The following is a 15,119-nucleotide window of genomic DNA, read 5'->3' as shown; positions in this document are numbered from 1 at the left end:
TGGTTGAATGCGATTCGAGCGGATCCTGCTGCATCATGGATTTATACGAATCCCACATGTTGAGCAAATGTATTTTCGCAGCCTCCTTGCATTTCGTGGATAAAACGCATTGGTATCGCGGATCCAAGAAAATCGCCGCCCTAGAGACGTTGCTCTCGAACAGCTTACCCTCCCTTTTCTGCATTGCCACGCAAAGCGACCGAGCCATACTAGTTTCGAGCTTCCTAGTCGCATTGTAACAATTCCACCAGATTCCATAAAAATCGCCCATTACGAGTTGATCGTTTTCCAATTTGACAAACGCCTCTTTCGCGGGTATTAGAGATTCGACAATGGTACTTATATGCTCCCAATCATTTTCAGACAGATGAAATTCGCTCTTCCAGAGAGCCATACCAATGCAAAAGTCTTTTAACTCCAATAATCGTTGCATTATTTCATATGTTGAACCCCACAGTGTTTGGTTATCTGTGATAGATTTTTTGAGCAACTTCTTGTAAACGTCTTGAGTTTTTGTTATAAACTCTATTTCCGATTGTAGCGCTTCATTCACTGCATTCTCCAACGTAAGGCCTGGGCATCTTACAACTGTTATTCTTTCCTCGAATTCTCCCAGATAAAATTCAGACGTCTCTTCTGCAATTTTCTCCGCATTCATTTTAATGTTATCCGCGTCGTGTTCTTTCTTTATATTGGATTCGTTAAAGAGTTCATCATTATTGGGCACAGAATATGGTTGACTAACAGTAATTTCAGATATGTCTACACTTTCAGCATCCTTAATATATTCAGACACGAAAGGGATATCTTTATTCAATAGAGAACCATCATTCATAGTCACAGAATACAACTGATCAATGCGGATTTCATATCTTTCCAACGTTTTTAACAACATTTTTTCCAAGTACTTTGTTGTATTTTCAATGTCCAACTCAATGATAGCCAAAGTTTGCAAAACCATTCTAGTATTCTTGATATATTGCACATAAATTCCAATAATATACCTTCCCATCTTCTGAACACAATCAATTTTAATGGATAATAACTTTCCCTTCAACTCTTTCATTATTGAATCTCTAATAGTCTCAGCCTTGGTTGCAATCAAATGTTGTATACTTTCATCAGTTATATTCAATTGTCCACCAAGACCACAAATGATGGGATCAACAATCTTTCTGAATCCACTATCATTGATCAAATTGAGAGGTCTACTGTTGATTGTCACAAGTTCAATGCATGCATCCACCAAAGTTTGTTGAGCTATTGACACTGCTATGGTTAGTTTAACATCCTCCAATTTAGGTCGCTTACAGACAGGCACTTTTTTGCTGGTAAAGGTTGTTTCACTGATTTTCCTCTTCGGTTCCAATTTCATCAATTGCAAATGATGAAAATCTTCAGGATGTCTACTTTGAAGGTGCCGTTCCAAATTGGCTGAATGCTTGCCTTTCAGTATCTTATTGCAGCCAGGTATTTCACATTGAGATAGATCAGTTCCATTGATGTATGTAAAGTATTTTGACACTGGATTTGTTTTAAACCGACCCATCTAAAAAATTAATACAACATATTAATAAAGACATAATTACAATTCAAACTAAATATTTATTGTAAAAATGTAAAGTTTTAGTAAATAAAATAATACTTAACTTCAAATATGGAAGATTTTTTTTGTGTTCTTGATACTACCAGTATTATATTGGTAATTGATAATATTTAAATTAAAATATAATACTGTTCACACTTCTAGTAATTAACAAAATTTTTATTTGTTTAGTCATCAGACAATAATTGGAATAAATGAACATCGATTTCGTTCAATTTTCACTGATTTACGGTTTTTGTGGTTATATTGCAGTTACCGTTTTATTTTATGGAAACCGGTTATCCTTGTGAACGCTCGGTTTTTCGGAATCTTACTTCGTGCATCTACGGTGCGCATGAGCTAAGCCACAAGAATATATACAGCACAAAATGCAGATTTTTATTTTATGTAGTGTTTCTTTATTACACAACCTGTTTTTACACGAATTGATAATAACACGGTTCCTAATATTGCGTTACATATGGAAGATTCCCTTAAATGTTATGTATCATGTGTTTACATGTTCTTCTTGTCTTCGAATTTTATAGATTTATTTTAAAATAGGTAATTTTTAGTTTTCTAATACCGATATTTTTGTTAAACATATTCTCTCTGAATAATAAAATTCAAGTTTTAAATCGTCTCCAACGTCTGTTGGAAATTAATTCGTAAGAAACATCAAGAAGAATGTAGTCGCAATTAGAAAATCCGTTCTTATCAAACTTAAAATGGAAAATCCTATGGCTTGAAAATTGATCTGAAAAGAGAATACCATTAAAAGAAATATTCATAAAACAGAAGGCATTAACAATTTATAGAAAAGAAAATGAATCAACATATCATAGAAGTTAAACAAAAATTACGATTTTCCTCGAAGTTTTTTTCAAAGATATTCTTTGCATAATGGGAATATTACAGAGAAAAATGAACCTGATAAAAATTTCTGCCGCGACTTGTGAAAATTATAGCAGATGATTAATTTGCCGATACAGACGAATTGATAATCTACGATCCTCTTGTGGATGATGAAGTAATGAATGTTTTTTGTGCCACTTCTAATCTACTGAAATAAATTCATAGTGATGATGACGAAAAGAATCTTCTCACCGCAAGTCTTGTAGAAAAGGGGCTTCAACTAGCCAGCAAATTGGTAAACCAATTTCTCTAGCTCAAATAGCTACGCAGTTTATACGTGAATTGACATGCATGCATGTCCAATTATCAAGGATTGTACTTTGAATTAAAATTAACATCAAACTTGAACATTAAATTTGATTTAATAATAATAATTACAAAATATATTTAATTTAGTTTAAAAGTTATTAAAATAATAAATAAAAACTTACCTCTTGACCGTATAATAAATTATGGCTAAATGATGGAAACAAATTTAGTTGCTTATTCTTTTTCATATGACGCAAGCTGAAAAATAAAGACAAAACCGGTATAAATAAGAGACTTAAATACTAAAAAACATATAGATTTTCTGTAGATGGATAATTCACATGGTCAAATGTTATTAAATACAAGAGCTTTACATCAAAATATCCCACTAATCTTCATACAGTTTTGTAATTCAACAGTGATTATTAAAAACTTAACACTGATTTATAAAAAATTAAATCATTTTCAACTGCGCCAAAAAGTACTTTTGAGAATAATATATTTATTTATAAAAATATTTCAATAATGTAATCGGAGTCGTACAGGTAACTGCCAAAAATTAATTTCAAATTTTTCTCATAACTTTTTTTCTAAACCTTTAATTTATATTTTCAATGTAATAAATTTAAACAATTTTGTAAACGACGAAGGGGGAATGGGGTTATAAAATATAATGCTACAAATTCGTAGTGTTTCCTAATGTCTTTTGCTCGGTGGGTTGCCCGACACAATAATTGGAAAGAGAGAGATGGAAATAATAAACAATTTACCTAAATATAGTTATTAATAATTGCTTAATAATTAAAATTATCTTCGTCAACTATGTCTCAATATATACATTTTATCACCTTCAATACACAGTATTCGAGGAATACAACTAATGATTTTTTGCAAAACATTTCGTTCCATTTTATTTTTCAATACCTTAGTGTTTCTTTTTTTTATATAGAAAATCAAATATATATATACACGTTCTCGAACTGCTATTATATATATAAAATAATCGTAAATACATAAAATACTTAAATTGTACAAAATTTAAATAAATTTAAAATAATAATAAGAATAATAATATTAATAAATTGTCAATCAGTTCAGATTCTTACACAGAATCGATAATAAAAAGATAAATGTTTTCTTAATTTTGTTGTATCTGACGATTGTTTGTATGATAAAAATATATCCACGAAAACTACTATTGAAGCTGCACAGCTAAACAACTATAACGAAACATATATAATCAGATCTGTCTTTAGTACTTTTCAGGACGTCGATAATACTTCAAAAAAGAAATTATTATTATTATTAATAATTGCACTATGAATTTAAAAACGGTTTTGTGCGTGTGTGTGTGTTTTATGTCTGTGGTGGATAGTATGGTTGCGTGGCGGGGGCAGGTGGATTGTGCGGAGTGGGATTAGAATATTGGTAGTCCGGATAGGGATTGGCTGGTGGGGGGTAAATACCTTGCGGTGGCGGCGGATGAGGTGGGTACTGTTGCGGTGGATACGGCGGATAACCGCCGTACATTGGCTGCGGTGGTGGAGGTGCAGCATATTCGTAATGTGGAACCGGCGGCGCTGGCGGATACTGGGGTTGCGGCGGATATCCTTGCGGATACATACCGTAGTTATAAGGCGGTTGCTGCTGCTGAGGATAGAGGTTCATGTCGTACGGGAGCGGTTGCGGAGGGTAGGTCGGATATCCTTGCGGTGGATGCGGGGGAGGATATGGCTGCATATGGTTGTAGCTGTAATAATTGTTGTATGAATAATCAGGCGTCGGAATGTCTGATTTCACCGGGGGATCCGTCGTCGGAGTTGTGGGCTGCGTGGGAGCCGTTTGCGCGGGCGGAGCTGCGGGTGGTGGTGGAGGAGGAGCTGGTGTTTCGTACGTCTCTTCGGATTCTGTCGGAGAATCATCCTCGATTTGGATTGGTGGTGCTGGGGGTGGCGGTTCCGGCGGTAGTTCAGCTTTGTCCTCATGATAGGAGCTGGTGATGCTGTCTAGCGTTTCCTGGAATGGTTGCTTCGATTCGGACATTATTGCAGAAGCGGATTTTTCCAGCTGCTGCAGCGCTGAACCCTGCGCGCCTGTAGGCTTTGATATGATCTGTGATGGCAAACCTTTAAAACTGTGCACGGATTCCTCCTTGGATCCCATACTGTCCTCTTCTGAACGGGGCATCTCACTGTCTGACTCGGATCGGGATTGCGACTTCAGCAGGCTCACTTGTCCTTCGCTTCGGTACGGATAGGATAACCTCTTATCCTGAGACCGTTCTTCTTCGCTGCTGCTCATCGCGAGCGAATCATCCCTACCGACAAACGACCTCTTCACCAAGTTCGGTTTCCTTTTATTCATATTACTCAGGTTAGGTGTTGCCGGTTTCGTACACCTGACATTCATTTTGGCCATCGCTGGATTGAAAGGTTTCATCGGCCTCTTCTGAGGTAACACAGATAATGCAGAGTTATTTTTGATAGCAGGTGGTAATGCCGGCTTCGCTTTGTTGGCATCTTCCTCAGCTTTTCCGCGTACTTTTATGGCAGTTTTTATAGCTACTATTTTACCGCTTTCCAATTGCATGTAAACACCCTTCGGAGACTTGAGCACAAGTACTTTTTGACCAGCTTTCAGTACTATGTTTCCTTTGTCCGGTTGATTCGTAGGTATCACAACATCTAAAGGCAATGTCATTTCTTGTGCCGTCATTCCTTGTCTCTGCCAATGCTCGGCAGGTATCCATCTCGTGGGTTTATCACCTCCCTGCTGCATCGGCCTCACGGATGCCACCGGCCTATGACCACGAGCACCCACAGACATCCCGTATGTCGGCTGTCTGGCAGCTTGTTTCTCCCTTTCGTACCCTTTCTTCGCCAATCGTTTCTCAAGCCTGGATAGTTGCTTGTCCTTCCTGTCGATGAGAAGCGACTCGTGCTGAAAAGGTTCCTTGTTGAAACTGCGTCCATGCTGCTCCAACACTTTTTGTAACACGACATCAATATAATTCTCCTTCGTGTGTGCCCAGTCCTGTTCCTCGCACTCTTTCTCGTCGTCCCAGCACAAAGTACTTACATCTTTCATAGTTAAATGCGCATCTGGATTACACTCATCAACAACACGATCAGACATACCTGTAAGTTACAATTACACGATTAAAATCAACAGAGAGATAATTTGTAATTAAACAAATACCTTGCTTATTAATTTGTCTGTCGTAAATCTTCTTCTCTAAACAATTATCCACGACCAGTCTGTAAACGAAGCACGGCTTCCGTTGGCCATATCTGTAGACCCTGCAGACAGCTTGCGTATCGTGACAAGGATTCCACGAAGCGTCCAAAACCACTACGCGATTTGCACCAATTAAATTAATACCTAAGGAGCCAGCTCTCGTAGACACCAAAAATAGATACACTTTTGAGTTCGCATTGAACTCATTGATCAACTTTTCTCTTTCCAATGCACTCGTAGATCCATCCAAACCTAAATAACAAAATCAAAATTAATTGGTATCATTTTTATAAGTTGTTATAAAGATAGATTTTTTAAAAATCTTCAATATATTAATATATTTGCTCGGCAATATTGAAACAAACGCAATATTGAAAGAAACTTACGATAATATGTTGTATTTTTTGCCCAATGTTGCGTATCTCCGGGAACGACATTCATTTGTAGAAACTGCTCGATGAGATCCAGGGTGATCAAGGACTGACTAAAAACCAGCAATCTGTCGCCTAGTGCTATGCTTTCCTTTATAATACAAAACAGTATTTGCATCTTGGCGGAGTTCTCTATGCAACCCGGAACGTAATCCTTTAGTAATTCAATTGCCTAAAACAAACAATAGTAAAGTATTAATAAACGAATTTAATATAATGATGCGCACTACAAAAAACTAGGATAACTGCTCTTTATGCTGGATAACTTATTAATCAAGTTAGTACTGACCCAGGAAGTGATATTTATAGTCTACAAAAGTAATTGGATTTTACTTACCCAGTCATAAGGAATACCAGTGTCTTCTTTAACAGGAGGCACGGGGTTATTATTCTTTAAAGCCACCGTCGTATCCGAGACGACCTTAACATCATCATCGTTATCCACTTTTATTGCTTCTGGTTCAATTTCCTCCTTCTTAGGTTCCAACTTTATATCGCTAAGGATGTTGATTTTTTTCTCCGGTGAAATATGGTGATGATTCATACCATCGTAAATGTTGTTGATTTTGATATCGCTAATTATATTAATTTTTGGCTTCGTTTCAGGACTCGATAAATCTGATTTGATAGAATTGGGATACGGATGCTCCTCTTTCTTGGTCCACTGCTGATTGTACATGGACCCCTGGTTGTACTGTCCGAAATTATTATAGTTGTAGTTATCAGGTTTCTGCTCCTGAGAATTCCAGTAATTGTTCGGATAGTTATTGTAATTGTTGGTCTGCTGATTATTGAATGTCTGTGCGGCGTTAGGATATGGCGTGGTTTGACTTGTGCTAAAATTTTGCGTGTTCGGATATTGGTTGAACGTGTTAACGACGGGCGTCTGCTGATTGAAATTGGTCTGGTTGAAGTTCTGCTGCTGAAAGTTCGATTGTTGCTTGTTGAATTTCTGCGGGCTACTGTTTGGATAGCTGTTCGGATAGGTCTGACCGTAATCCGTGTAGTTGTTGGCAGGAAAATTTGTTCGATCGCTGTTTTGGTAGTTGGCATTGTTTTGGAAATTTTGTTGGTTGAAGTTTTGCGAGTAATTCTGCGGATTGTAATTTTGATTGTAATTATTGTTGGGGAATGAATTCGGATTAGGTGTTGAACTTTGCGGCTGATTGTAATTGGGGAAAGTATCGGGATTGGGATTCGGAGTTTGCTGTGAAGGAATGTTACTTGGCGCTATTGATGCGATTTGATTCTGTTGTTGAAGCTGGTGCTGCTGCTGCTGATTATTGTCGATCGCAACATTCGTGTTATTGTAAGGTGTAACTGAAGCAGCTGGTTTCCCATTCTTCCCCTTCGCCTTCTTCGATTTACTTTTGTTCTTGTTCGGCGTTTCACTTGATCCCGTCGAGTTTGATACTTCCTCTAAATCTATATCCACGGCATCACCTTTAGCCTGCTTTTTCAGAAAGTAGTACAACACATCCGGATGGTTCCAGATCTTGCAGCACACCGCAAATGCCTTCAGTGGATTGGGAACCGTTTGGCTCCTGACTACTTCGTTCATGAATACTTCGTACAGACTCCTCTGGAACGTAGTCATTCTTACCAACAAAACGTATTCTTCCTTTTGGGGCAACGCAGTTTGGAGTACGCGATGTGACCGTCTTTGTACAAAACCAAGTAGCAATGAATGCAGCACGTGCGCTCTGTATCTCATCAATTTGATATCAGATTCGGTGGAATCTATACATTGTCCATTTTGGATTGGTCTCTCGAACATGTTGCAGAATTCTGTTTTCGTACCCAAATAATTTGGCCTGACGAAATCAACCATGCACCAATATTCCATTAAATTATTCTGTAGCGGATATCCGGTCAAAACCACTCTGCGCTTCGTCTTCATCTGTTTTAGGGCTTGTGAAATTGAAGCGTGCGAATTCTTGATGCGATGACCTTCGTCGCAAATAACTAGATCTGGACCGGGTTTTACCAACGACTCGTGCACCTCTAAAATAAACGTTTACATCATATTTAATTTAAGTTAACAAAGTAAATTTGCGAATTTTTACAAAACTTGTTTACTTTTTAGAACAAAAATAATCATATACAGTTAGCATTCACTTAAACCAGCTTTCCATAATACGTACTTGATTATTTACGACAATGCGATTTAAGTAACGTATCGGTTGCCAAAGTAATGAGTACATTCAAACGAATGAAAAACTAATATTGGATGGAAAGATTTATATAGTAATACACGATATATGATATACGTTAATTATTAAATATCATTTGATAACTACGGTTTAAACTGATGTGATTATTTGTTGCATGTAACTCAATCGCTTTAAGTTAATAATAAATACATATAGTTTTTCTAAATCGAATGTTGGTAAATCTTACCGTCGAATAGAGCTTTATTCTTATCTTCTTCGCCCGCCTTGAGTTCGCTAATTGGCTTTTTACTTCTGGATTTTGGATACTTCCTCAGTGACAGTAGCCTATATTGCTCGTAGCCAATCAACAAAACGCCCCCAGCCGTTTTCCATTCGTGTATGACTCTAGCCCTTGCCGCCAACGTTTTATGACTGTCGTTTAGCACGTGCAAATTGAAATTTCTCGGTCTAACTTCACCGTGTACAAGGAGTGGACTGCTAGCAGTTCCATCTTCAGTTGGCAACCACATGTTGAACTCGGCCATCCAATTCTGCAGGGTGTTAATGGGCATGATACATAGGATGGTTTTTGCCGGCGTGTGTCTCAGAAATATGTCGGAGAAGGTGACCACCTGAAGCGTTTTTCCGAGACCCATCGAGTGGGCCAGAATACATCCGAAACCAGTCGACGTTTCGAACCGATTTGTACTCTCAATAATGTTATCGTATAGAAATCGAATGCCTCCAATTTGATGGGGTTTTATTATTCTTGCGATCTGCGGCGCCAGGTATATATCCGTTTCGTCCTCTGGGTGTCCTATGTTGATGACCACACGACCCTGCTCATCGGGCTGGTTGAATTCATCGTTCGTGTGCATACCGGAATTCGTCGGGTCCTCCACTTCATCACTGGGATCGTTCTCGGACTCGGAGACCACGATGCAATCATCATCCGATGATATGTCAATCGTTTGAACGGGAACATCATTTTCAACTATAAATTATTTAAAAAAAACATATATTATAAAGCTAATTATAGATTTTGAATAGTCTGTGCTCACTTAACGTACATTTGATATTACGTATATGATTATTTCATAAAACTAACATATAAATACCCATATAATAATACTAGTTGGGACATCTGTTCAGGTGAGCCGCATAAGCAGATATTATTAAACCTCGTTTTCGGTAAAAAAAAAATAACCATGAGCTCAAACAACAAAACATACTGCATTTTTTGTAGGCATTAATTGATGTATATAATTAAGACCAAGGAAACTAGTATTATTGATAAGTATGAATTAATAAAAATATTCATGATTAATATTTACATTTTTGAAACATTAACAGGTAAAAAAAAGTCTGTGACAAGTTTTTATTCTCAATTTATTTATTTTTTTCTAATCCAATAAATGGATATGTTATATCAAAATAAAGTAGTTTTAACTTTCTGGATTCCAATAAGTTATATTTCCTAAGGTTATATAAAATCAATAACTAGACTTTAGGAAATTTAACGGCCAAACGATTTGCAAATTTTAATGAATATCTAAATCTGCAATATAATGGGTTGTGGAAAACTCAACAAAATAACACGTTAATATACAACCATCAAATCATGTTTGTATAAATGTATAGTCAATTCAAATATTCAAACTTTTTTATGAAAATTTCCGTTATGTCCGTTATTATTTTTTGTTCGCTTTTAAAGATAAACAACGTCTCGCTCGAATAAAAAACATGCAGTTCCATGAAGTCTTTATACGATAAATGCGTGAGTTGCAATCGGTTTTCCCTCCAATTCAATAGTGCGACATTAAATTATTGAAAATCCTCAAATTTTCTTCGGTTTTCGGTGTAATCTCGGTGCTAATTAGAATTTCCATTGAATAACAATGTACAATTGTATTTTCTTTCATAATTGTATAAAAAATAGCATTTGTTTGCGTAGTTCATACTTCTTGCGGATGTTGGTCGTTTCATCGTAATCAATAATCGCGGTTTATACAGTGCATATTTGTCGCGATTTTTGCGTGTGTGATTGCCAAAGTTCATGAAGACAAAGGATGGAAGCAAATCTCGCTCGAAGTAGTAAGTGATTTTTCTCATTTAAAAATTATTATTATCTACAAAAATATCACAAAATAAAGTGAATAAATTTATAAATAATTATGTTGAGAGATATGGCATATTTCCTCTCTATGATGAAAACATTGCCATTTTGTTAAATATATAAATTTGTATGTATAACAGAAAGGTTAATGAACTTAGATATTTCAATTATTTTCTATTAATAAAATGATCAGTTAATGTTTGAAAATTTGTTTTTTTAGATGTTCAAACATATTTTAAAATATAATAAAAACATGCACTTACGTTTTGGACGTCCAACAGGCCTTCTAGGATATTCATCATAATCACTATCAGAATCACTTGGTGCTCTTGACAATGTCGTAGGTCGTTTGCCAACTGGAGCAATGCTTACTGAAGGTGTTAAGTTTGTGTGTACAGGTCTCTTGGCATTCATTAAACTTCTCTGCTTCATCATCTGATGTTGATTCATCATCTGCTGCTGCTGTTGTTGTTGTTGCTGCTGCTGCTGCGGATGTTGTAGGATCTTTGGTACCTTCATCAACTCCACTGGCTTTTTTGGCAGTTTCGTCATAGGCTTAGTCTGTCCATTCGCTAATTTTACTAATACTGTGTTTCCCGCGCGACCGCTAGCAGACGGACCTGAAAACCCATGAATTGAAACATATGCGAGAGCCGAAATTGATCCAAATACAATTATCACCTGCTCTTGGCGAATTGCTTCCTTGTAGCAAGGAAATAACCCTATCCTGAGCCATTTGCCTCTGAACCTCGCGTATCAGCTTCTGCTGCTCTTGCACTCTCCTCAAACGCTCCATTTCCTGCCTCTGGGCAGCCAAAGTCGATTCGTCCAATTTAGTTTCATCCATGACTTCTCTGATGTTCCTCCTTAAGTTTCCTTTGCTTCTCTCTGCATTGATGGATTCCTCCTCACCTTAAATTAATTATTAGACAATATATGTAATTTTAGATTAAGTATTTACCAGGCTTTTTGGCTGGAACAACAGAAACCTCTGTTTCACTGACTTCAACCTTCTTAGGCTTAGGATCGCCCTTCTTCACTGTTTCAAAGCTGATTTCACCCATTTCTTTTAATTTCTCTTTGATATCATAGTCATAATCCTCCTCATTCTTGGGTTCCTCTTTGATGTCAACATCCTCATTGAATGGCTCCTGAGCGAGCTGCTCCAGATAATCAGGTGGCTGCTCCTGGGACTCCTCCTCAGGCTCCTCAGCCTCAGGCAATTTCTCCTTATCTTCCTCATAATCTGCTTCATATTCTGAATCTAAATCAAAGCTACCAGCTTCACTCAATGAATCTGTGCTATTTGCATCTTCAGACTTCTCAAGCTTCGTCTTTTTGGTTGAGGGACCAGGGAGTTCTTCTGTGGTCCTCTTGAGTCCCTGGTTGTCCTCTGGTGGTACAGGCAGCTGGGTTTTTGGCACCTCAGTTTCATCTTCCACAGGATTACTATCATCTTGCAATCCCACTTTGCCCTCTTTAGTTTTATCGAGCCTCTGTATTGTGACATCACCAAGTCTTGGCAACATGGGATCCATAACGTTCCACTAGGTGCAGGCCCCCCCGGATGTATCTCAATTCACATTGCTTGCAATCAGGAGTTCAACAATCTACAAGTTGCATTTTTAGTAGGATAAAGTGATGCGTGTTTCGCACATGCCGATGGGATCGGTGCGGGTTTTGATTGATTTGTTATTATTTATTTACCTGACATTTGAAAAGCACCGCCATTTTTCTAATGTATCGCTACGTTCCGGCGTAAACAATGTACTGTAACTGAAAGAGGCGAACATCAAAGACGATCGCCGAAATGGCCTCTCGCACTCTTCTATATCCTCCTGAGCACCGTTTGTAGTCACCGAAAGCGTCGATTGATGCTGAAACACCTGCACAAACTGCTACTGCTTTGATTGTATCTTAAGAGCGATGGGGACGTTTTTTCTATAATTAATTAAGACTTATTAAGACCGGTCTCGGGCCATCGGCGTTGGCGACGTTTTCGTTAAGAGGTCGTAAGATCGCCCGGTGCACATTCGCTTCTCAATCCGAGGACAAATTACACTTTGCACGCATATTTTTATTACAAAATCTAATTTATGGTATTTATACAATGGGTTTTAATGGACATCGCTAGATTACTAACTTTTTCCAACGAAAGAGGCGCTTCAATCGCGGTGTCAATGACGGACATTATTCCTATAGGCAACCTAGGCTGTATCGGTGTGTACCCAATAAATCAAGTATCAATTAATACAATTGTAAATAGCCAATTTACCAATTTGACCAAAGTATTAATCAATAATCAAGAGGTATGCTTGTATATATCAAATAGTCATAAATATTTGTTGATATGAAAATATTTGAATATAATGCGAAACTGTCCACAGTGGCGTATCTTACAAAATAGCATCACTGAAGTTTAAGTAGACTTAACTTTGTATGTTTTTCTATGTGTCGACAGGCAGAGGCTCTTGTTTTTCTCAAACCGGAACAATTTAGAGAGTTTGCGCAAACCAAAAAGTAACTTCTTCCTTGCTAAGTACTTATGATTGAAACTTCTAAATAAGTGAGTGATTAACTGAAAAAAAAACAACAATTATGTAGTAATTATTCTTAATATGTTGTCTGCTGCCGTTTGTTTGTTATTATGCATTAAATTTTGTTTATTATCATTAATTTTTAATTACTCTAAACTTAACATAACTTATTATTAAATAGTTATTAATATTTATCACTATCTTTGTTATTTTTATTAAAAGCAAAAAATCACTACAATTTAGTTCACTACGCAATATAGTTTTTACTGTTTACTCAACCTTTCTACCATTCTCTTCAGTTATTTATTATTTAATATTTTTGCAGATTAAGTACTACATCAGGCTAAAAACTATCATTTTGATTAGGTATTGAAAATGTATTTTAACTGAATACAGTGGAACCTCGCTACGAGCATCTCGCATAACGAAAATTATTTCATTATATTCACTATATGGCGAAAATTCCGAAGTTTGCCGACCAAAACGCTTTTACAATCACAACTTCGTCAATCAATTAATCCATGTTTATAGCGTTATTTGCAAGAATTTTATCTGAAGTTTCAATTGCAGACTATATTAATTCATTGTTGTTTATTCAAATAAAAGATTATGCTCCACTAAATAGTACAATGTAAGAAAGTCATTGGTCATAAAAGTTCTAAACTTGCAGATTTTCTACTAATCTAAAAAGTTTAATAATAGGTAACAGCTTAATCATAAGTAAAATTAATAATTTGTATTTTTTTTTGTGTTTTATATTTGACCAATAATTTTTTATTATTTTAAAGTTAATTTGTTATGTAATTATGTCATAAAATCTGCAGAAACATTTTTGTATTCATATTAATTTATTTTTTATAGATCTAATTTCATTAAAACAATTTAATGTTATTATTAAATGCTTTCATTAATAAAACTAGAAAGTAGATTTAATAATTGTTGCTTTTTAATTATACAATTTGTCTATTTGATCTGTGAAAACAAAAATGTCTATAAATTATATTTAATAATGATGTAACTTCGTTTTTACTTTTTTTGACTGTTAATTCTGCGTCTATATCGCAAGCCCGACAACCAAAAGACCGTCTGTTGAAATCCCGACGTTCGAAATCCCGACTATATTAAAATCTCGACAACCATAATCCCGACTGTATCAGAATCTCGACAACCATAATCCAGACAAACATAATCCCCACTATATCAAAATCCCGACTATATCGAAAATTTTTACAATAACATTTTAAAATTATTTCGGAGCGTAGTTACCTTGTCTTACATTTTTATTATCAATAACAATAAATTATTATTAATTTATTTGATTTTGTTGAATTATTCATAATAAACCTTAACATTATGATATAATCTCAAATACAATTAGATTATTGTTATTATTTATTATTAATAACAATTTAAAAGTCACTAGACATTTTCGATAGTCAGGATTTTGATACAGTCGGGATTTCGATACAGTCGTCATTTCAAAGGTCGGGAATTTGATTGACGCTATTTCGGTTGTCGGGCTTGCGATTGCAACCGGTTTATTATATGTGTAAAATTAAAAAAAATGCTTTTTTAATCAACCATCAGTATTGTTTTTATTTAATTTATATTATAACATTTGTTTTTCAGCAATTTCATTAGAAAAGTTGACTTTATTATTATTGCTAACATAATTATAATATGTGCCAATTAGGTGATATAATAAATGATTAACAATAATAACAAACATTAACAATTTTATGCAGAATTTGGAATTTTGTTTGAAGCATCGTTTTTTCCTCCTGCTTCTTCCCTGTAGGAAGGGCCTATTTTAATTATTAATTTAAATGAAATCTGCAACATTTTTTAATGTATACATGAATCTTCTTATCTACGCTACTGCGTTTTGCTTAAAAA

At 35.8% G+C, this 15,119-nt stretch overlaps 2 protein-coding genes across 3 annotated transcripts; both read right to left on the bottom strand.

The window, feature by feature from the left end:
- Position 1: 1 nt before the first annotated feature.
- On the bottom strand, positions 2–2,050 carry LOC108565068 (the record flags this gene model as incomplete). Its single annotated transcript, XM_017924341.1, has 2 exons — positions 1,650–2,050; positions 2–1,549 (listed from the first exon to the last, which is right to left on the bottom strand). A coding segment is annotated over exon 2 (1,548 nt), but the record flags the coding sequence as incomplete, so codon positions are not given.
- A 1,789-nt stretch (positions 2,051–3,839) lies between these two features.
- LOC108565075 (helicase ARIP4) lies at positions 3,840–12,840 on the bottom strand. 2 transcript variants are annotated; one of them, XM_017924350.1, is made up of 9 exons: positions 12,394–12,840; positions 11,648–12,296; positions 11,359–11,598; positions 10,950–11,306; positions 8,818–9,564; positions 6,755–8,421; positions 6,373–6,589; positions 5,948–6,238; positions 3,840–5,886 (listed from the first exon to the last, which is right to left on the bottom strand). In XM_017924350.1, the coding sequence occupies exons 2-9, from the start codon at positions 12,222–12,224 to the stop codon at positions 4,106–4,108; spliced, it is 5,877 nt and encodes a 1,958-aa protein (XP_017779839.1). In that variant the 5' UTR covers positions 12,225–12,296; positions 12,394–12,840; the 3' UTR covers positions 3,840–4,105. The 2 variants fall into 2 exon arrangements, with proteins under 2 accessions (XP_017779839.1, XP_017779841.1); XM_017924352.1 differs by having other exon boundaries at positions 11,368–11,598.
- Positions 12,841–15,119: the final 2,279 nt, after the last annotated feature.

This window comes from Nicrophorus vespilloides, unplaced genomic scaffold, assembly GCF_001412225.1.
Source record: "Nicrophorus vespilloides isolate i.1.1-1 unplaced genomic scaffold, Nicve_v1.0, whole genome shotgun sequence".
In the NCBI taxonomy this organism is placed as follows: domain Eukaryota; kingdom Metazoa; phylum Arthropoda; class Insecta; order Coleoptera; family Silphidae; genus Nicrophorus; species Nicrophorus vespilloides.
Note: the sequence above shows the minus strand (reverse complement) of the source record. Positions and strands in the feature narration are given on the sequence as shown.